General features: G+C 44.0%; 2 protein-coding genes across 3 annotated transcripts in view; both read left to right on the top strand.

The window, feature by feature from the left end:
* Positions 1-14,830: 14,830 nt before the first annotated feature.
* The window catches only part of ST6GALNAC3 (ST6 N-acetylgalactosaminide alpha-2,6-sialyltransferase 3), a 315,028-nt gene continuing 303,599 nt past the window's right edge, over positions 14,831-26,259 (top strand). For both annotated transcript variants that reach the window (XM_073357306.1, XM_073357308.1), the window contains exon 1: positions 14,831-15,017. In XM_073357306.1, the coding sequence (XP_073213407.1) occupies positions 15,000-15,017 (18 nt within the window). In that variant the 5' untranslated portion in view covers positions 14,831-14,999. The remainder of the gene's footprint in view (positions 15,018-26,259) is intronic.
* On the top strand, positions 24,642-26,250 carry LOC140916149 (uncharacterized). Its single transcript, XM_073357305.1, has 2 exons — positions 24,642-25,074; positions 25,662-26,250. Exons 1-2 carry the CDS (start codon positions 24,666-24,668, stop codon positions 26,180-26,182), a joined length of 930 nt encoding a protein of 309 aa, XP_073213406.1. The 5' UTR covers positions 24,642-24,665; the 3' UTR covers positions 26,183-26,250.

Genomic DNA, 26,259 nt, shown 5'->3' with positions numbered 1-26,259 from the left:
GCCTGATTCAATCAATAAGAGTGTGTCTATTGACGTCAATAGATCTTGAATCCAGCCAACACTCCCCCCTAGGAGTGGGTATGCTTTGGCTGTGGGTGGGGTGACCCATATATAAATATAAAACATATCAATAAATCTGCTTCACGTGGTGTTCATAAAGCATTTGGAAACCTTGGAGGATAAGTACTGTGAAAGTTAAAAGTATACATTATTTTTCTTCCAAGGGTGTTTTCTCTGCTCCTTTGCTTCCTGGATGAATACTTGCAAGGCAGACATGTTGCGTCACTTCCTTCCATTTATCATTTTAAAAATAAAAGAAATCTCTAAATTTGCTCTGTTCACAAAGCATTCTAGCATAATTAAACCGGAGCATGTCAGGCCTGAAATGCTGTATGATCAACCTACATTGCTACCCTGAAACTGAATAACAGTGGGACAGAGAGCTACATTTCTAATGTCAATAGCAGTCTCAAGCCATCTCGTCTTTTCTGTAATTTTATTACCAGGAGGTTCTTTGCAGCCCAATCGCTGTCTGCTATGTTGTTGTTCTGAGACAAAGTAGGTAAGGTAATATCTTTTATTGACTCAACTTCTGTTGATGGAAGGTACAAGTTTTCGAACTACACAGAGCTTTTCTTCGGGTGTGGGGAAGGAAGCAGAGTATTGCTGTAGTTTGCCAACTGAGGTTTAAATATTGGACACAGTGTTTCACTAAAGAGAAATAAGTGAGATAAGGCTATACCCATCTTTGGCTTATTCACCAACATCCATACTTCCCATTCCTTTAAAATTGTAAGAATTTTCTTTAAATTCTATTCTGGTTATAATTTAAACAGAGGGCTGCATTAGCAGATCCCAAACAAGGATCAGAGCCCTAGCGTTTATGTGGACTCCTCCTTAGGTCACTCAGCTCCCTCATTAAAACACCAGTGTCAGCAGGAGTTCCTCGTTGGAATGCACCCTGTTGGCTTGGCTTAAGGAACCATCTCTCTTCTGGGCTATTTTTGTTCTAATGTCAGTGAGTATGTTTCCATAACTGAGGTGCCCTTCTACCCAGATGATAGTGTCTCCTGCCTCTTCCTTCATGCCATCTTGTCCTGTGCCTCTGCCACATTGGTGGACTATTGAGTAGTTTGTATCATTTGCACTTAATAGTAATTATGTAAACTGGGGAAAAAATGAGATCTAGGTATGTATTAAAGGGATTTCTGCTGCTTCACCAACCATTCACCTTGTACCTGCACTGTGAGAAATTCCATCTTTCTGTATCTTTTGCTGTATGGTGAGCTTTAAAAAAACAAACAAACAAAAAAAACCCTAAACTTGAAAAATAAACTATCCCATACTTGTTGGCTTGGCACAAATAGTTTTACTAGGTGAGTTGGGCTGTTTTAGGGATCCATTTCCCTTTGTCATTTTCAACAGTGAGCAGATTATTTAATCAAACCAACTTTGTAGGCTATGCTCTTATTTAAAAAATAAGATGAATTAAAGTGAGAGATCAAAAGTATTTATTTAGATTTATATTAGAGGTGAAGCTCTGTGATTTAACATTTTCTCTTAAAATTAACAATTTGTGACATACCCAGGGTACAATCCAGACCAGTGAGTAGCTGTGTTACCCCTGACTTCTAACCTGGGGTACCCTTTACACTGTTTTGCTACTGTAGCTTCCATTCAGGACTGCTCAGAGCCTCCAGCATGCAAGTCATTCTCAGCTGTGTCTGTGTGCACCTGCAGCCTGCTAGTTACACCTAGGGTCTTACCAGCCTGAATTATTCTTCAGGGTGACCCCAACACACTCCCAGTCCCAGACATTACCGCCCAGAAATGTACATCTTGTACTGCACAGCCTTCTCCTGGACAATACAAGTTTATATAAAGTCTGTCATTTCATAAATAGAAATGGTATGCACAAACCTTATTACCCCAAATGGAGTTTCCCAAACACTTCAGTTCAACACACTGGATTAGATAAAACAATAAAATAAATTTATTAAGTACAAAGAGAGAGACTTTTGAGTGAACACAAGTGATGAGGCATAAAAGTCAGAAATGGTTACAAGAAAAATAAAGATAAAATGCAATTAATGCCTAACTTAACAAACCATTAAATTTGCAGCTAAGTTTTTCTTACCACATGATCTGAACAGTCTTACCAGCCAAATCTCTTAGGCCAGGATCCCTTCTTCTGTTTAATGGCTGCTTCCTTAGTTCTATGGACAGAGAGAGTGAAGAGGAGGGGGCATATTGGGGTGTCTATCTCTTCTTTTTATAGTCCTTTCTTCCCTTTGAGAAGCATTTCCAGCTGGGAGCAGGGCAACAGACTGACTGTGTGGATGGGAACTTATGCTGGGTTTTTTGCTAAGATGTAGATTTTTTGCCCCTGTCCCCTTCCTGCCAAAGAATAACCACTTAGCAGATAATGGCCCATTCGCCTTGTTTACACCTGGCTGAGGCATCATCTTGCACTTTGTCTCTGAGGAACTAGTTTGGCCACCCCCCAGGCTTGGAACATGTTTTAGTAACACCATATAGTGGAAACTTATAACTCAGTGTTGCCACACATATTTTACCAGGACAATAGTGATCAGCAGCTTGAGTTTTCAAATGATAACGCGTAAGGCAGATGGTGTACAAAGATTATTACAATAGTGGAAACGGGTATATTCTGTCACACAATTCATAGAATAGTTAAAATAGCAAACCCAGCCATGACACTCATCAACAATCACAAATGAATCAGCCGGGCTGGCAGGGTTCAGCACTGCATATAGAGATCAGTGTACAGGAGATGAGAACTACAGAGGGACTCTAATTTGAATATTGACATTGTGCAGCTTGAAGAGGTAACATCAGAGCAAATCCTTCCACATTCAGTTCTTCCCAGGCTTATGGCTGATTGGTGTGTATGTTTTGGACAGAACCATTTTGCAAGGCCTAAATTCTGAAATGGTTTCAGTTCAAACAATCCCAGTTTCCCTACGTTTATCTCCTTGTGAACCAAACGGCAGGGTTTGATCTAGACCGATACATGTGCAGGAGCTCTGTCATCAAAACTGGAAATAGTGACTTTAGCTGTGCAGTCTTTCCCAGTGGCTCAGACTCCGAGGTCAGCCCCAAAATATCGCTGACATCCAGACAGGGCAAAAATGTCTGTATCCCTTTTGAGGGAAAGCTTGAAGACCTGAGTGAAATTTGAGTAAACACTGTTGGCTTGCAAATGCAGGCTGAATTCAAACCAAGGCAGATTTCAAGGGCATTTGAAACTTATATTAAGTGCTTCATGATTTTCTAGGCAACGTCTTCTGAAAAAAGTGAGTTTAAAATGTTCTGCCTCTTTTAATGGGACTTGGTGGGTAGGTTTCCTCTGGTTAATGGATGCAGAGTCAGGAGCTTCCGGATCCATTCTCAGTTCTGCTGTAGATCTGCTGTGTGACCTTTGGGCAAATCACTTTAACTACTGTGTGTCTTTTAGAATGGGGATAATAGTAACCACAATGGTGCTGTTGCTGTTACCAGGCTAACTCTGCCTCTGACCCCTCCTGGTCTTTTTTGTGTGCAGCCCCACTCAGCTCTCAGGCCTTGAAGCTGTCACATCTCTCAGGGAGGAGTCATGTGATTCTCCCACTCTAAAACAGGGCTCTGGGCTGCAGTCCCCAGGTCCTAATCATGATTACCTCAGCAGGCCAAGGACTGTTCATTGCCTGCCGTTCTGTTCCCTCTGGAACCAATGACTCATTAATATAGTGACCAGACAGCCTGTTAAAGCAAAGTATTATTTATAGAATCAAAGCACTGCAGAGAAAATCAATCTTAAAACAATAAACAGACTGTGTACATTCCTGTCTTTCCCTGAGGTTCATCATTCCCTGGAAGGTGGGAAAGGCCTCAACCAATGTGGAGACTCCCACAGGACCAGTGTCTGTAATCCGTGTCAGTCTGTTCTCCCCAGGAACAGCTCCCTCACAGCTCCCCTCCCTCTCTCTCCTGAGAGTCTTCCTAACCACTGAGCATCCCTGTGATTTCTATCTCTGTCACAGCCTTGGCAAAGCAGCTGTGCAGCTTTGGGCCAGAGCCTGGAAGTCATCTTCATTGCTAATAGCTTGGCCATTGTCTTGCAATTGCCTCCCCTGGCCCCGACCTTTTTGTACAGGGAAATTGCTTATCTATAACCAGTATGTTGCCTACTTGCTTGTTCCTCTAACAGCCTCCCTATTAAACTAGACCAACACATCCATACAGGAAAGTCTGATAGCCACTCTACCTCATGTGATCAGGTCACATACATAAAATTATTATAAATAGCTGCTCCATCTCCACCACAGGCACCCTTTGAGTTACCATTTTCCTGCTTGCTGTTGGGTAAGGTTTGATATATAGCATTCCATTAATAATAGTGGGCCCAGTTCTATGGCCAAAGAACGTGCACCTTGGTGCAAAATTGTGCTCCAGAATCTGAATTTTCATTAGTTGAAAAAAAAAATCTTGCCTTTGGATGTGTTTGAAGTTTTGTCCAACTTCAGGGCAAAAAATTGTTCATAAACTTGAAAAAAAAATTGTAGAAAGGGGGTTCCCCCTTTTTTGCCAGTTCTAGCTGAGACCTATCTGCAGCTGCATCTTGCTCTCCAGATTTTCACAGTAGGGGAAATAACTGGATTATAGTACATACTTCAGAGAGAGCAGAAGACCATCTTGTAGGTGGAGAGCAGGAGTCATCAAAAGTACAGCCTGGAGAACTGCCCTGGAGCCAAGGCTGGGAGGTCTGGGGAGATGAATTGCTGAAACTGGCTATAAACTCCTGAAACTGGCTAAAACTCCCAACTTCTCTGACATACCTGGGGGAAGGGGGAGGAATGAAGTTCTTTAAGAATGCCATTGGAGCTGAGACCTGGAGAATGGAGCCTGGCTTCCTCAAGAGTTTAACGAGACAACCCAGCTTTAAAAATTAATCAATGAAGTTTATCATTAAGTATCTTCAGCTATGAGCCATAGCCGTGTGGATGGGATGAGGGAGGTAGGGGAAGGATTAAGGGTGTATCATGGCAATAGAATAAATTAATATTGCTGTAGAATTTAGTCTTATTGCGTCATGGTTAAGGCTGCGAGTTTGTCCCGGAAGTCACTGATTCGGTGACTTTCTGGGACCGCCAGGACTTCTGCAGCAACCACACTGGCCACTACTGGGGTTATCTCAGCCCCACCCCCACCCTGAGCACCAGCGGTGATCTTGGGCTGTACCCCACCCCACCCCAGAGCACCAGTGGCAGTCCCGACCTGCCTCCTCTCCCAGCACCAGCGGCAGTCCCGGGCCACGCACCGCTGCCCCCTCCCAGCACCAGCGGTGCCCCTGGGCCAGTCCTTGCTTCACACCACCCATGGTGTCCCTGGAGTCCCCCCTCCAGAGCACCCAAGATTTAGTCAGGGTCTATAGTAAAAGTCATGGACAGGTCACGGGCCGTGAATCTTTGTTTAGTGCCCCTGACCTGTCCATGACTTTTACTAAAAATATCCATGACTAAAACTTAGCCTTAGTGATGGTCCTCATGGAGTACACAAGACTCCTCCAGTACTGTAATTGCCATCCTTAATTGTAAAAAAATGCAACTTTTTAAGGGCATGCACTGTCTCCACTTCATAGGTACATTAGAAGATCCTCTGACAGAATTTACTCTAAAACCCATATTATTATTATTGTTTTTGGTGCTTTGTACCACATAGTATCTGTCCTCTGAAAAATCATGCTTTTTTGGCAAGTCAATAGTCTTTATTTGTGGAGCTGTCTTGTTTGGAGCATTGAACCAAACCAGCTCCAGCCATGGTGTGGGCGAGGAGATCCCCATATCTAATGCATAGATCCTTAGTGCCATTTTTATATCAAAGGTAAATTGTAAAGGTCTCATGTTCTGCAATGTCTTGTTCTCTCCAGAGTGTCAGGAATAATGAATGAAATGATGGAGGAGGTGTCCACATGGGTCTTGCCACTCCTCCTCTTGCCCAGACACACACAAGAGGGTCCAACCCACACAAGGGGGTTCTGGGAGATATGACTTTCCTCAGCCGAGCCTAACAAAAGATTTAATCTATTCCAGAAGCCAGTGGATGCTTGAAGGATGGAGAGGGAAATGGGCAATCAAATGTTAAAAGAATGAATGAAACGCTTGTGGTGTCAAAGAATCAAAGCTTCTTTACAGGGTTACAGCCAAAAGATGCTTATATTGTGGTCAGAAAAAGAGAAGTGTGCGAGAAGGGGGTCGGGTTGCTAGTGAAGGTACAAAAGGGCTGGGGAGTTTGCAAGAGGGAGAAGCTGCAGGGCTCATATCGAACCTTAGCAGTCTGTATAAGGGGTTTGAAGGTCAATGCAGATTGGTGTGCTCTTGGGGGAGCACAGAAAGGCAGCCCCATGGTGAATGAGGGACTGTGAGCTGGAGAAGAGAAGGTGTTATAACAGCAAAGAAGCAGAATGTGACCAGGAACTGGCCCAGGACCCTCCCACCATACTAATACTCTAAGCTATAAACCAGAGCCCTGTGAACTTAGGTGAAAGCTGAATAATGCAGCAGCCTGTTAACGCTGTGTTATATGTAAATAGTTCAGGGTTGACTGGCTTTTTCACTGTCTTTTTTTATATAAACAGTGATTCCCAAAAGGGCGAACTGGAAAAACTAACCTGTTTTATTGGGCTCAGAATCCCCTTAAACGTTCTTCTACTCCCTGTACTTGCAGCTGCTGGAAGTTCTCCCTTCCACACCAAACAAGCACTTTGTTGATTTTAAAAGGAAACGGGATGTGCCAGAAGACTGTCATTGTCCTCTGACTGACTGACTTTTTACTGTAGTTTTAGTGGGCTGAAATGCAGCGTTGTGGGATTAATGCCCTGACCACCCTTCCCTTGGAAACTCAGTCCTTGAATTTCAATGATTAACTGTTATTGTCAGACCCTCCCAGTAATACATTTACGTGGCACTTTCTAAATTTGATTGATATATTCTCTGCTCTAGACAGCTTATTCTCTGTGCATATGTAACCCACAGACCTCCTGGGTATGGTGCTCTATTCCATTTAGTGGCACCAGGACCACTTAGAGATTAATGAGTCTGCTCTACAGCCTTAATTAAGGGCCATATGGCTTTTAGCTCATGCAGTAGAGGCTCATACAGGGCCAGATTAAGACCTTTAGAGGTCCTAAGTACTGAAAAGCATTGAAAAGATTATGGTGCCCCCCTCCATGTGTAATTCAAAATAAAAACAATACTATACCATAAAATAAAATTTTATTTTTCAAAATGACACAAAAAAGCTTACATGTATGCTGAAATTAAAATAGCTTCTTTCTAGATTTTCTGATTGCAAAATTCTGGATAAGTTAATCAAAGCTGACTTGCTGAAGCATGTCCACTTCCATACACAATAGGGAAAGTGAATCAAGTCTGTCCTGACACATTGTTGTTCTCTGAGGGTTTTTTATTCTTTTCAGCTGAGAAAAAGAGCGTTCTGCGGAGCAGTTAGTAATCATCCATGTTAGAAAAATACATAGTGCGATCTCTACATTTGGAAATACACATTGTATTTCATCTTTCAATATTGTGTCATGAAGATCAATGTGACTGAATTTCATTTTTCCTGTTTCATTAAACTTTGCGTGCATATAACAGTGGAACTGCTGTACTTCTCCACAGAGATTCATGTTCAAGTCAACAGGGTATGAATCAACTAGCTTTTGGGAACCTTGTGAATATTGTTAGTCAGATAAGTCCATATCATTAGAAAAGAAAATCTATTTGATACTTTTGTACACTTCACCTCTCCTCTTCATATGATTATTCAATTATAGTGTAGAAGTAGATATGCGAAATTTGTCTCTAGGTTTCAATGCTGTTTCTGTTACACTGCCATCGTTTGCTTGTTTTTTCCTGATTTGCTTGCAGGACTGGGCTTCTTTGTAGTTAGTTTCAGAGTAGCAGCCATGTTAGTCTGTTTTCGCAAAAAGAAAAAGAGTACTTGTGGCACCTTAGAGACTAACAAATTTATTTGAGCATAAGCTTTCGAAAATAAATTTGTTAGTCTCTGTCAAGGTTCCTTCCCCACTCTGAACTCTAGGGTACAGATGTGGGGACCTGCATGAAAACCTCCTAAGCTTACTTTTACCAGGATTAGGTTAAAACTTCCCCAAGGTACAAACTATTTTACCTGTTGCCATTGGACTTTCACTGCCACCACCAAACGTCTAACCGGGTTTATTATTGGGAAAGAGCTGTTTGGAAATGTCTTTTCCCCCCCAAATCCTCCCCAAAATCTTGCACCCCACTTCCTGGGGAAGGTTTGATAAAAATCCTCACCAGCTTGCATAGGTGACCACAGACTCAAACCCTTGGATCTTAAGAACAATGAAAAAACATTCAGTTTCTTAAAAGAAGAATTTTAATAGAAGTAAAAAGAATCACCTCTGTAAAATCAGGATGGTAAATACCTTACGTGGTAATTAGATTCAAAATATAGAGAATCCCTCTAGGTAAAACCTTAAGTTACACAAAGATACAAAGACAGGAATATCCATTCTATTCAGCACAGCTTATTTTCTCAGCCATTTAAATAAACAGAATCTAATGCATATCTAGCTAGATTACTTACTAAGTTCTAAGACTCCATTCCTGTTCTGTCCCTGGCAAAAGCGTCACACAGACAGAGAGAGAGCTTTTGTTTTTCCCTCCCCCACAGCTTTTGAAAGTATCTTGTCTCCTCATTGGTCATTTTGGTCAGGTGCCAGCAAGGTTATCCTAGCTTCTTAACCCTTTACAGGTGAAAGGATTTTTCCTCTGGCCCGGAGGGATTTTAAAGGTGTTTACTCTTTCCTTTATACTTATGACAGTCTCTAAGGTGCCACAAGTACTCCTTTTCTTTTTGCGAATACAGACTAACACGGCTGCGACTCCGATGAAGTGAGCTGTAGCTCACGAAAGCTTATGCTCAAATAAATTTGTTAGTCTCTAAGGTGCCACAAGTACTCCTTTTCTTTTTGTAGTTAGTATCAGGCAAGATATCTTTTGATATGTCTTCAGATCTTTCGAAATCATTTCTCAAAGTGTGTAAGTGGTCTGCTAATGATTGACAGAGGTCTGCACATGTTTTCAAATCCAATTCTTTTTCTTGGAGAGCTTGACTTGTGTGGTAAAAGTGTTGTAAAATTTCATTCCACATGGTCAACATGAATACAAACTCTAGTTCTTGCATCTTGTTTGCAATGTTTTCTGCCTCTTGTATAGTTTCTCCCTTTTTGTGATTGGTCTTCAGCTATACTTTCTAAAGCATCCACAATCTTTGAGTAGGACTCCCAGAATAGTACTTATTGCCACTGCATATGCCTCCCAGCAAGTATTAGAAAGAGATTTCAACACATGATCATTGCCCAAATATGTTTTAAAGAACTGCCCATCGGTGTGTTGAGGCAGAGAAAAATGTATAGAGTAACTGGACGATTGAGAAAAAACTTACTGCCACCGGACATCAACCAACAGCACTGCGGCCAATAAGACTGAGCACTGCGGCCATCAATCCCAAGAAATTTCCATTCCGCACTGATCCAAATGTGTCATTTGATCCTCGGAAAGGCAGACCACATTCAGCTAATGTTTGAATAACAGCTATAACACACTGCAAAACATGTTGCCAGTATTCACGCTCCCCTTTATTTTGTTCTTCCAATTTTTGTGTCAATCTAAAGCCCTATCTTTGATTTAAATATGTCAACGCTGAATCTCTGTGAGTAGCGCTATTTTCATGTTGTTTAATTAAAACAGTATTCCGCCAGTCATTAAAACCATCTGCAGCAAACCAGGATGTTGAAGGTTTATATGCAAAAAGTTTGCAAACTAAACAGTACACAGACCCTGTTGATGGTGAATACAGTAGTGTATTTCTCACCATTCTCACCATTCGCTTTCATGCCGAAAAATATTTTTTGTGGACAATATCTTGTTTGTTTGCCATTGGTAAAAGTCCGACATGACTTCTCAAATGGCCCAGTGTGGTGTTGACAGTCATTTGGTCCACGATCTATCCAGTAAACTACATCATCGGTACTGAAATCAACCCACATACCGGGATCTTTTCTTCTATTATTCACAGCATGAGCAGGTGCAGTCTGACACATCCACACCTTCTAGAACAATGTCCGTTTTATCACCAGGAGTAGGATGATCAGTTACAGTCTCTGGCACATCCACATGTTCTGGAATGGTGTTTGTTTCACCAACAGAAGAAGAGTCAGTCTCTGAAACACTTACAGGTTTTGGAACGATGTCTGTGCTACTGAGAGAAGATATTGCTTCTGATGGATTCACTTTGAAAAATGTCAGCTTTGGAAGATTTTGGAAAATGTCACTAGTTTTGTGTTTCTTTTCTTCTGCCAGTTTACATTTCTGTGCTCCACTCAGTTGGTTACGTTTCATCCTGGCCCTTATCTCAGTTATCTGAACTTAAAAAAGAAAACAAATTACACAACATACACTATTTTTATGTATATATTGTGGCAGAGCTCCGACCTTGTCCCTGTGGGTCCCGCGCTTCCAAGTAGCTTACGCTAGCTTCAGAGACTCACTGCAACCCTCCACGTAGCCCTTCTCTCTAGGCCCAGGGATACAGTCTACTGAGCCCTTTTCATCATAAGCCCACCCCTTTTGGCGCCCTCCTCCCCTGCCTGCAGCCTAGCAGGGAGGAGTGGTCGACCTGCCCCTCCTTTCCCCTCCTCTCTCTGGTGTTTTCCCCTCCCTCCCTGCTCCTTATACAGGGGACATGGCGGCCTCTCCCCTGCCTGCCCCTCCATCACATCATGTGCTCCTTGTGGTCCAAGACCCGGGTGACTTGGCGCAGGTGGAGGCTTGCCAAGCCATCTATTTGGCAGCCTCCTCCACCCAAGTCAACTGGGTCAAGAGCTCTGGCTTGGTGGTAGGGGACAGGTGGCAGGCGAGCTTCCTCCCACCCGCGCTTCAGGCCATCCAGTGTAGCACAAGTCAGCTGCTCTATCTCAGCGTTTATCTTTCTGCCATGTATCCGTCTCCACCAGAGAACTGGAGCAGTTTAGAGGGCAGGGTGATAGAGCAGCTCCGGAAATGGACAGAACTACTCCGGTGCCTCTCCCTTTGAGGGAGAGCACTGGTGCTTAATCAACTTGTCCTGTCCATGCTCTGGTACCGGCTCAACGCCCTGGTCCCGGCCCCAGGTTTCCTGGCCAACCTCTGGACATTGATTCTGGAGTTCTTCTGGTTAGGACTGCACTGGGTCTCTGCAGGGGCTCTCCATCTACCCCTGGAGGAGAGAGGGCAGGGCCTGAAGTATCTACACACTCAGGTCCATGTCTTCTGCCTCCAGGCCCTGCAGCGGCTCCTTTATGGTGCAGGTAGTCCGGCGTGGAGTGTGCTGGCGTGTGCCTTCGTGCACCGCTTCCAAGGGCTCCGATATCTCCATCCGAGAGGTCTTCTGCGAGACCCCTCCAGGCTGCCGGTCTTCTACCAGGACCTCCTCCGGACCTGGAATCTGTTCTCAGCGACCAAGTCTGTGGCGGCCACCGTGGGGGCAGATCTCCTCGCGGAGCCCCTGCTACACAACCCCCAGCTCTGTGTGCAGCTGGCGGAGTCCCTGTCGGTGCGCCAGAGGTTGGTCCTGGCAGAAGTCACCAGAGTCGGAGACCCCCTGGACTATGACCAAGGAGACTGGCTGGATCCCCTGACGCTCGCTCAGTGCATGGGTCTCTCCAGGCCTCGTACTCCCCGGCGTGTACTTTAGGAGGTGAGGGCTGCTTTGCCACCCGCTGCTCGGGTTTACCTCGACCAGGTCCTAAGAGAGGGTGCGCCCCACCCACCCTCCACCCCAGGTCCTCTGGCACTTTTCATCGGGGCCCTGCCCCGTGAACCCGACCGACATCCCCCCGCCCCCGTCCCTTCACTGTGAACTGGCTGCACGATCTGCAGTCAGTCCGCTTCCAGACCAAGGAAACATCTATACACGCTCGTGCTCCACACCCTTCATGTCCTCACTCTCGCATCCTGCCCCGACACAAAGTGGCGGGACCTCCTGCCACCTCTAGAGGGTGAGAAGCCCTGGTGGGCCAGCTTATACTCCACCCTAGTCCCGAGGCCCGCTGGAAATATCAGTTGGTGGCTCCTTCACTGGGCCATGAGTACGGATGTGTACTTGGCACTGTTCACCCCTATCCCAGTCACCTGCCCCTTTTGCGGTGTGAGGGAAACCCTGGCACACGCATACTTGGAGTGCGCCTGGCTGCAGCCCCTATTCCAGCTCCTCATGAATATTTTGTTAAGATTTTGGCTGCACTTTTTCCCTCACCTCCTTATTTATGTACTCCCTATCCGTGGCCCCACTAAGTCACGGGACCTCCTGGTCAGCCTCCTCCTGGCCCTGGCTAAAGTGGCCATCTATAAAACTAGGGTGAGGAGGTTGGAGTCTCCTGTGACTGTGGGGCCTATTTCTGATCCTCCATCCGTTCACATATCTGGGCAGAGTTCCTCTGGGCGGCGTCCACTGACTCCCTTGATGCCTTTGAAGAGCAGTGGGCGCTGTCCGGGGTTCTCTGCTCTGTGTCCCCATCTGGTTCCCTTCGTTTGACCCTTTGACCGCACTCCTGTTCCTGTTATTTCATTAGTTGTCCCCTGTAATTATTTGGTTTCCAGGTCCTGTGGACCCCCCTCTTAGGCTGGGGGGGGATCCTTTAGCAGCTGGTGGGCTTCACTCACCTACTTTCTGGATCCCAATAAGGGGCTACTCTGCTGTACTTAACTGGCCTGGGTCTATCACAATATATAATATAAGAAAGAAAAAAACCAAATCAAGTATGTATAACTCAGAAGAATATATCAATAATAAAACATAAATTTATTGCAATACATGACAGGATCGGATTTCCTCGCATTATTTCCATCTTCATTAGCAGGATGCCCCCGTGGTTTAGGTGGGGATAAGTAATAAAAAGAGAACAGAAAAACAGGGGAAGAGTGCGTAGTGGAGTGTAAGGAACTCTAACAAAGTTCTGATTTTTTCCCATGATGACTACTTTGATGCTTTTTTTTGAAATATCAACTATCAAATTTTTTCCAAAAAAAATCTCCTTTTTTTGGTGCCCCCTGCTTTGCTAGTGCCCTAAACACATGCTTAGTCTGCCTATTGGGTAATCCAGCCCTGGGCTCATGTATTTACCTCAAGAGGTCCCAGGTTTGATTCTGCCTGCCGACAACCGGGGTCTGTCGGTGTTACATATGAGCAGGTGCTTTTCCAACCTGATCTCAGACACAGTCCACACACTGTGTAGAGTCCAAACTTGCTCCCTTGTTGGGATTTGGGTTTTTATAACCAACATGTCAACAAAGTTGAGCTCGAATCTTCTCCCAGGCTTGGCTGCTCCTAAGATTCATCCTTCCAGATTGCTCAGTCCACACACTAGATCTTCTCTCCAGATAGCCATTCCCATCTCCCTTTCATCCAGGTGCAATAAAGAGCTACCTGCCTGTGTCTGCACTTACTGTTCCCCAGCAGAATCAACGCCTAGAAGGGCTTATTTCAGGTAAACATGGCAGCTTGTTACAGTGTTAGACAAACGCGAGATAAGATTGGACAAAAGCTCAGGTGATGGAAGACCTAGGATTTACTGATTGACGAGGAAGCCAGTCAGAGGGATTTCTCAAAGGGGTGGGTTTAACAAGGGATTAGAATGGGAATGGGGCTGCTTGGGTGACGAGAACATGGAGACTGTTCCACCTGTAGAGGAATCCAGATGGAAAGGTGCAAAATGAAGAGAGGGAGAAGTAAGGCAAAAGTCCTGGGAAGAATATAAATAGTGGGAGGAGTATTGGGGGCAGAAACAGCAAAGGTGAAGGTGGGGACAATATTATGTAGAGCCTTGCATTTGAGAGAGGAGCCTGAACCTGATGGAGTAGGGGTAGCAAAATAGCCTGTGTCCAGATGGAGGAAGATGACTTCAACAACATCTTTCATTTTTTTTTCTCTGCAGTCCAGGTAAGCTCAAACAAATGCCAGAGACAGTTCAAAGAGCTGTCATCAGACTTACCCAAATGAAAATCATTTCCTATTCTTTTCAGTAATACATGAGTCTATAATACAAAGTGATACACACAGCACAATAGGTTTCAGAGTAGCAGCCATGTTAGTCTGTATTCGCAAAAAGAAAAGGAGGACTTGTGGCAATTTAGAGACTAACAAATTTATTTGAGCATAAGCTTTCGTGAGCTACAGCTCACTTCATATCCGATGAAGTGAGCTGTAGCTCATGAAAGCTTATGCTCAAATAAATTTGTTAGTCTCTAAAGTGCCACAAGTACTTCTTTTCTTTTTACAGCACAATAGAAGGATTTCTCATGGGATATTTTGGTGGTTACTCCCGGTGAGTGGCTCATTTTTACAGGTAGTTTCAGTGTTTCAGAAAAAGGCAAAGTCCAGTAATATAAAGAGGGTTGAGAATGCAAACAAACATTACATACCGACCTAAAGATTTTTACAGTCCTAATAACAGAGAGACACTCTGGACTCTTCTGACATGACTGAGAGAAATATTTGCTGTTGATCCATTTAGAGAGACTAATCCGGATTCCCTGTAAATGAGCAGCTTGCTTTTCAAATGCCACAGAGATCTGCACACTATAAAATTGCCATTTGGTATATATCATATGATAGAAAGCATCCAAGAGCTTAAAAAAATACATGCTAGAATCATGAGTCAAATTCAGTCATGTGACTAAGGGGAGGTACTGAGCTGGCTTCTAGCCAGTGGCAGAAGCTGATGGGTGGAACAAACAGGGCATGAAAAGACTAATAGGACTAACGGATCTTAGAATTGTGGTACCCTTATTTGGATCTTCAGGAATGTAGGCTATAGCAGTTTTGCAGCTCTACGAGCCTTTTGCCTCACACTGGAACTGTTTCTGACACAGTAGAATCCTGCTGCTTTGTGGTAGGAAGGATAGAAAAAGAACATGGCCTGCATTTTGAAGGTAAATCTCTATCTGTTGCTTGAATGCATTGTTAAAAGGAGCCCCTTGCTGCTCTGAGGCACGGATTCAATGTGGTCCTATTGCATCTTAATCTTAGCTGTCTCTTTGAGTACTGGTTTTGTTTGGCAAATGAATATGGAGAGATTCTGAAACGCACAGCTGTGTTCTGCTTCCCTGTTCTGCCATTCTTTTCCTTGTTCCCTGCATTGTTAGAACTGCAGGCTATCAGCTAGTGGGAAAGGGACTGTGTGCAGAGTAATAGGAAGGGGGTGCAGGGCTCTGTCTTGTCTTAGTTGACTTTGAGCTGAAATCCTTCAGGAGCTATAGCATGAGGGAAACAGACTTACAATACAAAAGACAAAATCGGGGAAGCTGTTTTCTTTCCACAACGTGCAGCACTTAACTGCTTTAAAGAAAAGCTTGCAGGCTTACAAGAGCTGCACCAAGTTGCTCGTTAAGCACACTCCCCTTCTGAATTTACGTAGGAGCCATATGCTACTACATTTTAGAGCCAAATTGCACTCATTAGGGTCACTATTTTAAGGATTTTCCCCAACAAATGCCAACAAATATGAACAGAAACTTCTCTTGCACTAACATCTTCCTGTCAGATACTTTCTTCCCAGCTGCTTTCTTTACTAAGAGAATAGTATTCACAAACAATATGTTTTGTAGATGGGAGCATCTCTATAGCACTACAGAAGAACTGAATCAGATGGGAGGAGGTGGAAGTGCAAGCTGATAAAAACCATGAATCTTTGTTTCATTACGTTATTTTCCCCAGCGGGGAGTCACTATTAGAACACTTGTGTTTTTTATTCCATGGTTTAAAGATAAAGAAGCTGATGGGTCTCATTGACCTGCAGTCTGCCACCTTTTTCCACACCTACATTTTAAACACATGCATGGCACGTTCAACCAAGTAAATAAAGCATGGCATGCTGACCCATCTGCAAATGATCCCTTATTTTCAATTTGATTAGTCCTCTAACAAAGGACTGATCAAGCTTTGGGACAGCCTGAGATAGCAGCTTTCTCCAAAATATCTGCAAAGTTGCTAAACTGAAAATATTGAACTTACAATATTCTTCAAATACTAACAATCCTTGTTTCTCCAAGAATGACATTCATATGATGATTTTTGTTTTTCATCTGAACTTTTTTCTTAAAAGAACAACCAACCCCCTTATTGTCCTTCTTTTCCCTGCCCCAGCGCCTCTGTAAAACAGTATGTGCCTGTGTCTTAGTTTGCTTTCATGCACGTGTAGCTTGTTGCAGTTTTTATTAATAAATATGTTGAAAGCTGCCTCAGGTGCAGAAATCTCTTCTTGAAGTGTCCCAGTAACTAACTCCCAGGAACAGGCAATGTTGAAAGAAGCGATTTGATAAATTAAGACATGGGACTTGACATATAAGCTCTCGCAATTGGGCCTGGGTTCACTAAGATAAAAATACGTATTTTGCTCTTAAATGTCATCGGTAGTCATATCTGCCACCCATCCAGAATATGATATTTTAGATCACTAGCTTCACTACTTTTTCTTACTACTAGGAAAGTTCTTCTGCCCTCTGGCCTGAAACGTGAATAAGCAGGCCCCTTTGCAGGAAGAATCAAAAGTCTTTTACCCTGGGTGGCAGCATTCTTCCCCTTCTGCAGGACCAATCTGCACACATCTGATCTCTGCAGAGCCTTCCTTTATAGACTGTTTATCATATAATCCTGCTTTTCCAAACCCCTTGAGTTCCACCGGGGTCTGATCATTTAAATTTAAATCAATGGGTACCACAGAACGGCTAGTGCTCTCTAAAGACAACTGGTCTAATTCTTAATCTTGTTAAAAGAGGCAGGTGTGAGGATAAAAAGTGAAAGAGATATGTGGCGATTAGGATTGCAGTAAAGCAGAGGTGACTCTTCCAGCCAGACAAGCTAAATGAATAATCTAATTGCCTAGAGAGAGAAATAATTCATTATTCACTTCAACATACAAGTTTTTCATTCAGCCTCCAAACCATAAACACTTGCTTTATCACATGAATAGGATTTTTCAGACCTAGCACAAAAGGAAAGTAGTAGACACCATAAAGGGACTTCACAAATTGTTTTAACATGATGATGAAACTCAGAATATGTACCAAACTTGTGAGTTGCACTTAGCTACACCCTTTTCCTGAAACTACCCCAGTCCTGCCCCCATTTGTACCCTGCTTTTTTGGTTTTTATGTTCTATAGCTTTTTTGGTCCATTGTAGTCAGTACCCTGATGTCTGGGGGGGTGGGGTAGGTGGAGGATTGCTTGTCCTGTGGAGGTGGATTTTCAAAGAGAGCTGTATACAGGCAGAGCAGTGGACTGAGAGTCAGGATGCCTGTGTTCTAATGTTAGCTATGCTACAGATTGTGACTTTCTGCAACTAACTCATGTAACTGTCTGCCTCAGTTTGTAGGAAGGCTGGAGTAACACCTGCCTCAGAGGGGTGCAGAGGTTTGGTTAATGTCTATAGAGCACACTGGGATCCTCTGATCCAAATTACTGTATAAGCACAAAGGACAATGGTGACTATTAGAAACTGGCTAGTTTCATATACATTAAAAAGATACCAAGTCCTCCCTTTTTACTATCCATACTATAGGAAATACCTTGAATGCTACAAATATTGAGGTAATTAAAGTGTAAATACTTACTGAATGAATAATCTGAGGCGTTTTGTTACGTCTTTGTCTGTCCTGTAACATCAGTTAAGATCTGGTGGGTTGTCTCTGCTGAGGGTTTCTGAAACTTTATCTTCAGATCAGCGGTGGGGCATTCTATCTCAGTGGACACAGCAACGCTCGCTCCTCCTAGTGATCTGCCAGAGTCCATAATTACTGAGTTGTAGGGCACAGCACAAGGGATGTTTGTTTTTTTTGCAGGGCTCTAAATAAAATCCATGGCAGACCTACCGTTCACTCACCTAGTCTGTCTTGGATACAACCAGTTTATCTTGTGGTTAATTGTTACTGTGGCTCCCACATGCCGTGGCAATGAACACTGGATAGGTTTAATGGTTGCCATTTAAAAAGTTCTCTTTATCCTTGTGAGGTCTTAGAGACCACAGCGTCTGCTGTGTCAACTGTTGGTAAATGTTGACTTTTTAATGGTCAGCCCTGTAAACAAATAAAGGAAATGACTTCAGACAAGCCCCAATTTTTGCTCACTTTGAGAATGGTCATCATCTGTGCTTGCCTTGCACTGGAAAGTGCTAAAAGAATGACTATACAAATGTTTACTGACGTCTATTTATATTCTTATTGACATCACCTGCGGAGGATGTCGAGTTGTAATATTTTAAAGCAAGTTAAGAAATAACCTAACATGAACATTAGCCTTTTACATGCCTAACAGTAGGCAGATTGGTTGAAGGGGGGAAATCAGGGGGTATTTTATTTTTTTGATTATTCCATTCCTCTCCCCAAGCTGTCTCTTTCCATGGGAGTATGTGTTTTGTCTTCATGGCACAATTATTATTTTTAGTGGGCTGGGCTGATAGAGTAGAATTTGTCACAAAGCTCTGTCCCAGACATGGTGTGGGCCTAGGACCTGCTCTGGTCCTGGACAACTATGCAGCAAAGAGCAAATACAGAATCTAGAAAGAGGTTTCCTCCCTACTGGTATATGATGCACATTTACAATACAGTGAATAGAGGTTATTTCATGCATGCCTTTTGATTGCTGTAAGGCGGTTCTGCCCCAGTGATCGTATGTGAAATTGAGAATGAAACCTGTCCCGAGTAAAATCCTGTATTTATTTGTATTTTCTGAGGACATCACTTCTACATGGTGCAAAGGCAAAATGTGAGAGTACATTTCCCCTCACAAGGCATGCAGGCAGGCTAAGCAGGTGGCCAGCTGGGATTCCTGATATCCTTAGCTTTTGTTTAAAACTTCCTTTAAAAAGTCAAATTTTGCACATTTAGCCCTAGTCTACACTACAGATTTATGTCAGTATAACCCTGTTTCTCAGAGGTGTGGAAAACCGGCACCCCTGAGCCGACACAGTTAAACTGACCGAATTTCTGGTATAAACAGTGCTGTTGATGGGAGGGCTGACATAGCTATGAGTGGAGTACCTATGCCAGTGGGAGAAGCTCTCCCATTGGTGTAAGTAGAGTCTTCACGAAGTCCGCTCCAGAGGTGCTGCTGCAGTGCAGTAAGTGTAGACAAGCTCTTAAGTATGTGCCTAGCATGTTCAAGTGCTTTGCTTGGTCAGGGCCTGTCATAAATATAAAGGGAAGGGTAAACCCCTTTAAAATCCCTCCTGGCCAGAGGAAAACTCCTCTCACTTGTAAAGGGTTAAAAAGCTAAAGGTAACCTCGCTGGCACCTGACCAAAATGACCAATGAGGAGACAAGATACTTTCAAAAGCTGGGAGGAGGGAGAGAAACAAAGGGTGTCTCTCTGTCGGTATGCTGCTTTGCCGGGGATAGAACAGGAATGGAGTCTTAGAACTTTTAGTAAATAATCTAGCTAGGTATGCGTTAGATTATGATTTCTTTAAATGGCTGAGAAAAGAATTGTGCTGAATAGATTGACTATTTCTGTCTGTGTGTCTTTTTTGTAATTTAAGGTTGCCTAGAGGGATTCTCTATGTTTTGAATCTAATTACCCTGTAAGGTATCTACCATCCTGATTTTACAGAGGTGATTTCTTTACTCCTATTTACTTCTATTTCTATTAAAAGTCTTCTTGTAAGAAAACTGAATGCTTTTTCATTGTTCTCAGATCCAAGGGTTTGGGTCTGTGGTCACCTATGCAAATTGGTGAGGATTTTTACCAAACCTTTCCCAGGAAGTGGGGTGCAAGGATTGGGAGGATTTTGGGGGGAAAGACGTGTCCAAACTACGTTTCCCAGTAAACCCAGTTAGAGTTTGGTGGTGGCAGTGGTTATTCCAAGGACAAAAGATAAAATTAATTTGTACCTGGGGGAAGTTTTAACCTAAGCTGGTGAAAGTAAGCTTAGGAGGTTTTCATGCAGGTCCCCACATCTGTACCCTAGAGTTCAGAGTGGGGGAGGAACCTTGACAGGGCCATAGCTAGGCTCTGCAACCAAGTTCTTCTATTGCCACTGCTCCATCAGTCTATTTGGTTAACCCCCCAGGCAGAATCTCCTCTTAATCTGGACTGTCAGCTCTTTGAGCCAGAACTGTCTTCTTACCATGTGTGTTCAGTGCCCAGCACAATGGGGCCTGGACCTGTTTAGGGCCTCTAGCCCCTGTTGTAATATAAATAGTGCTAATATCTGCAGGCAAATTCTAAATCTATACCTGGGACTAAAATAACAAAGCCGAGCTCAATCTACTGAACCGCCCAACTTGGTAGAAGCTTGTTTAAAGGGGGCAAGAAAGCTGAAGGTCGTCAAAGGGAGTAAGTCCTGGTGTCTTTGCCATTTGGATGATAGCATATTGCCCCTCTAACTTGTCCCTTCCATGAGAGAAACTCTGCAAGGGAAGGCTCAAAGATATTTCCTCCCAAACTTCTGCATTGTCTGAGGTGTGGTGTTTGCCCCCCCCTTCCCCCCCACCCCTTGCAGAATAGGCCATAGGTTTGGCCCATGCACTTGTCAGCTCCTGAGGATCTGCAGGACGTTGGGCCATTTATGTAGAGGACCTGTGAATCCATGTTGATCCTGGGTCCTTGGCATCCCGCTGGGATCTGTGTTTGTAAAGGGAGTGAATGGGGACTTCCCATAATGGAGAGGGTTCTGTGGGAAAGGCCTTACAGCCCATCCTGGCCCACCCACTGCCTGCTTCCTCCTCCATGTGGTGCTTCAACCCATGGAGAGCACTGTGCAGTGTCCAGAGGGAAGGGAACATAGCAGGGCTGGTGGCTCCCTTCCATATGAGAGGATCCCTCTGTACAGAGGATTCTCAGCAAGCTCTGTGGTCCCTGCAGTTTAATTTAGTGTGTGATTCTTCCCAGCTGTCTGTCCTAAAATCATGTGTAGTTTGGCAGGCTGCTGTACTTGAGTGGTGGATGAAGCCATTCCCTTGAGTATATGGTTACATCTTCAGGGATGAAATGTGCTACACAAATGTACAGGATCAGTCTTCTGAGTTTTGAGTTGTTATAGCTGCCATTTTTCCACACTTGATGGGATCAGTAAGACTCCTTTTAATTTATACTTTTTTGTTATGGAATGCATAACGGGTGGAAGAAATTGTCATGTGAGGAAAATATAGGAAGAATTTGTACCTTTCAGGAGAGTTATCAAAGAAATGTAGTGCTGGAAGGGATCTGGAGAGTTCTCCCAGAGGCTTTCAGCTGGTCTGCCTCTTATCTCCTTCTGGACATTAGAAGTGTATTCTTGATGTATAATACAACACCCCCTTCCTCCCCGCTCCCATTTGTCCTTCCTGAATAAACTACATCCCTCTATACCAATATTTCAGTCATGAGATTTATCCCACCAAGTCTTCTGCCAATTAAATAATAATTTAACTATGTATGAATCCCTTTCAGTTCTTCCTGTTTATTCCCCATACTCCTTGCATTTGTTTATGGACATATAGGTTTTTGAGCAGATTCTGCTACTGATTTCACTCTTGTTGCTTCTATGACCCTGTTGTAGTTTTCCATGCCCTCATCCTCCTACAAACATCTACCCTTCTATTAAACATAAAAAAGGTGAGTTTATCTGTGGGCTTTTCTGACCTGTCCACTTTGAACCTAGTTTAAAGCCCTTCTCACTAGGATGGCAAGTTGGTGTGTGAAGATGTTCTTCCCCCTTCTTTGTCAGGTAAATCCCATCTCTTCCCTGCAGACCTCCTTTTCCATGGTCAAAGAAGCCAAAGCCCTCCTGTTGACACCATCTGTGCAGCCATGCATTCGTCTCCAGGATCCCTTACCCTCAACCGAGAGGATGGACGGGAACTCAACTTGCACTCCCAATCCGTTCACCCTCTCTCCCAGAACACTGTAGTCACTGCTGATCTGCTTAGGGTCATTAGTGCCCATGTGGATGAGAAGCATGGGGTAGCGGTCAGAAGGATGGATGAACCTCTGCATCCTTTCTTGAATAAGCTACTTTTGCACCAGTAAACCTGTATCCACCCTAGGAGTTGTAATGATAGAACTGTTTCGATTAAATAATTACAGCCCTAACCAAAATAGTGACACCCTCACAAACTTTACATGGAGACCAGGCATAATTATATTTAAAATATTGATAACTATTCTGCTAGAGATCACTTTAGCAAAATAATTTGGCAAACATGCTTATTCAAGGTAGTTGTATAACCCTGAAAATGAAAATGATCTATTGAGTCATTTCATCCATCCCCAGAGCCCCTCTTTGAGGAGAAAGAGGGAAGCAGGGGCAGAGACAGATAGAGAATCCAAGAACAAGCAAAGCTCAGGAGAAAGTTTTGGCTGAGTTGCAGGGCTTTTTTTTTTTTAACCACCATTAAAAGCAATCCCCATTAAAAGGGGGGTAAGTTTTGCATACTTACTCAATGCATGTGATGTGCTGCTGAGTGTGCCATGGGGACAACCATGAAGAGAATCTTAGGCCAAGTCTACGCTACAAATTTATATCAGTATAACTACATCACTCAGGGGGGTGAAAAATCCACATCCCTGAGCGACATAAACCTAAATCCCAGTCTAGACAGTGCTATCTCAGCCTGAGAGCTTCTCCTGTTGACATTGCTACCCTGTCTCTTGCAGAAGTGGATAACTACTTCGATGGCAGAAGCTCTCCTGTCTGCATAGGAGCTTCTTCACTTATGTGCTACAGCTGCATTGCAGCTGTGCTGATGCAACGTTTTTAAATGTAGCCCTGCCCTCACTAAGTAAAATAAAGCAGGTAGCTCCTTATGACAGACACATTTTCTTTGCATTAACAATGGGTGGCTGAACCCTAGCGCAGTCAACAAGAATCAAGGTGTAGACGAGGAGACTTTCCTCAAAAAGCAGTTGGAAGTAACTAGAAAAAGTTGTTTACTTCATGGGTACAGCAATTAGTGAAGAAGGGATGCAGAGTGAAATATTTATACTCCCGCTTTCTTCTTTTAATGACACATTCCTTGCATGTTGATATAGTATAGGAACAGCGGTCTTGGATCTCTTCCCCTTTAAAATTCTCTTTGATACCTTACACCTATGCTATGGAAAGCCTGGCAGGTTTATAGCAAAGGAATGTCCTGCTGAGCTGGTCTAAGATGAGAATTTATTCCCCAGTGATTGGTGTTGAAGTCTTAATATGAAAAATCAGAAACCAAACTTCATGTTAGTTTCTTGCCATTTCTCAACCTTTTCCTTACCCGTGGTTTTATCTCCTTCCATCTCTATAGAGTATTCAGATTTAAGAGCATTTCATTACCAAAATGATGGGATAATATAGCATCAAGAAATGACAGGGCGTGTTTTATTGGCTCATTAATACACATGTTAGTAGCACTGTGAAGCCACTCAAGGCATGTATTAATGGACCATTAAAACTCATACCTGGGAGTATTTTAATAATAACTATTACATTTTTGTGATGTGTGTTACTGTGCAAATGGGTGTTTTTGCTTCCTATGTACTGCACCTTTAAACTCCTAAGAACTTTGTCTCTCTGCAGGGCTTGTTCTGAGGGCTTGTCTACGCGAGGAAGTTTTGCTGTTTCAACTACTCTGGTTTAGTTAGTGTCAAAACCCTTTTACTGTAGTCATAGTTATACTATTATAAAAGTGCTCAGTGATCTAGTTCATTCTGGTTCAGGAAATGAAATAAGCTATACTAGAAAAAGGCACCTTTATGCCAGTGTAACTGCATCCAAGCTGGAGCTTACCACTGTAATTATATTATTTAAAAATCATCTGCCTAGCCAATATAGCTGTACTAGTGTAACTTCTCTAGTCTAGAGCAGTGGTTCTCAACATCCACACCCCTGAGTGATGTCACTACAAGGGAGCTGGATTAACCATGCCAACAGGGAGAGGTCTCTCCCGTCAGTATAGAGCATCATTAAAGCGTTACAGCAGCGCAGCTGCATTGGTGCAGCTGTGCGGATGCTGCCCTTAGAGGTTGTACAGGGTCACGTCCGGCAGTGGAGAACCCGGATTTTTAACACGACCGAGCCAAGGTCTCACCCACTTAGCCCTGGTCTACACTAGGACTTTATGTCGAATTTAGCAGCGTTAAATCGATGTAAACCTGCACCGGTCCACACAATGAAGCCCTTTATTTCGACTTAAAGGGCTCTTAAAATCGATTTCCTTACTCCACCCCTGACAAGTGGATTAGCGCTTAAATCGACGTTGCCGGCTCAAATTTGGGGTACTGTGGACACAATTCGATGGTATTGGCCTCCGGGAGCTATCCCAGAGTGCTCCATTCTGACCGCTCTGGACAGCACTCTCAACTCAGATGCACTGGCCAGGTAGACAGGAAAAGAACCGCGAACTTTTGAATCTCATTTCCTGTTTGGCCAGCGTGGCAAGCTGCAGGTGACCATGCAGAGCTCATCAGCACAGGTGACCATGATGGAGTCCCAGAATTGCAAAAGAGCTCCAGCATGGACCGAACGGGAGGAACGGGATCTGATCGCTGTTTGGGGAGAGGAATCTGTGCTATCAGAACTCCGTTCCAGTTTTCGAAATTCCAAAACCTTTGTCAAAATCTCCCAGGGCATGAAGGACAGAGGCCATAACAGGGACCCGAAGCAGTGCCGCGTGAAACTGAAGGAGCTGAGGCAAGCCTACCAGAAAATTAGAGAGGCGAACAGCCGCTCTGGGTCAGAGCCCCAAACATGCCGCTTCTATGATGAGCTGCATGCCATTTTAGGGGGTTCAGCCACCACTACCCCAGCCGTGTTGTTTGACTCCTTCAATGGAGATGGAGGCAATACGGAAGCAGGTTTTGGGGACGAAGATGATGATGATGAGGAGGAGGAGGTTGTAGATAGCTCACAGCAAGCAAGCGGAGAAACCGGTTTTCCCGACAGTCAGGAACTGTTTCTCACCCTAGACCTGGAGCCAGTACCCCCCGAACCCACCCAAGGCTGCCTCCTGGACACAGCAGGCGGAGAAGGGACCTCTGGTGAGTGTACCTTTTAAAATACTATACATGGTTTAAAAGCAAGCATGTGAAAGGATTACTTTGCCCTGGCATTTGCGGTTCTTCTAGATGTAGTCCTAAAACCTTTGCAAAAGGTTTCTGGGGAGGGCAGCCTTATTGCGTCCTTCATGGTAGGACACTTTACCACTCCAGGCCAGTAACACGTACTCGGGAATCATTGTAGAACAAAGCATTGCAGTGTATGTTTGCTGGCATTCAAACAACATCCGTTCTTTATCTCTCTGTGTTATCCTCAGGAGAGTGAGATATAATTCATGGTCACCTGGTTGAAATAGAGTGCTTTTCTTCAGGGGACATTCAGAGGAGCCCATTCCTGCTGGGCTGTTTGCCTGTGGCTAAACAGAAATGTTCCCCGCTGTTAGCCACAGGGAGGGGGGAAGGTTGAGGGGGTAGTCATGCGGTGGGAGGAGACAAAATGCGACCTTGTAACGAAAGCACATGTGCTATGTATGTAATGTTAACAGCAAGGTTTACCCTGAAAGAGTGTAGCCACTGTTTTATAAAATGTGTCTTTTTAAATACCACTGTCCTTTTTTTCTCTCCACCAGCTGCATGTGTTTCAATGATCACAGGATCTTCTCCTTCCCAGAGGCTAGTGAAGATTAGAAAGAAAAAAAAACGCACTCGCGATGAAATGTTCTCCGAGCTCATGCTGTCCTCCCACTCTGACAGAGCACAGAGGAATGCGTGCAGGCAAATAATGTCAGAGTGCAGGAAAGCACAAAATGACCGGGAGGAGAGGTGGCGGGCTGAAGAGAGTAAGTGGCGGGCTGAAGACAGGGCTGAAGCTCAAATGTGGCGGCAGCGTGATGAGAGGAGGCAGGATTCAATGCTGAGGCTGCTGCAGGACCAAACCAGTATGCTCCAGTGTATGGTTGAGCTGCAGCAAAGGCAGCTGGAGCACAGACTGCCACTGCAGCCCCTCTGTAACCAACCGCCCTCCTCCCCAAGTTCCATAGCCTCCACACCCAGACGCCCAAGAACGCGGTGGGGGGGCCTCCGGCCAACGAGCCACTCCACTACAGAGGATTGCCCAAAAAAAAGAAGGCTGTCATTCAATAAATTTTAAAGTTGTAAACTTTTAAAGTGCTGTGCTTAAAGTGCTGTGTGGCATTTTCCTTCCCTCCTCCACCACCCCTCCTGGGC

Source organism: Lepidochelys kempii, chromosome 8, assembly GCF_965140265.1.
Source record: "Lepidochelys kempii isolate rLepKem1 chromosome 8, rLepKem1.hap2, whole genome shotgun sequence".
In the NCBI taxonomy this organism is placed as follows: Eukaryota; Metazoa; Chordata; order Testudines; family Cheloniidae; genus Lepidochelys; species Lepidochelys kempii.
The sequence above is the reverse complement of the archived record's forward strand: the minus strand, read 5'-3'. Positions and strand labels throughout refer to the sequence as shown.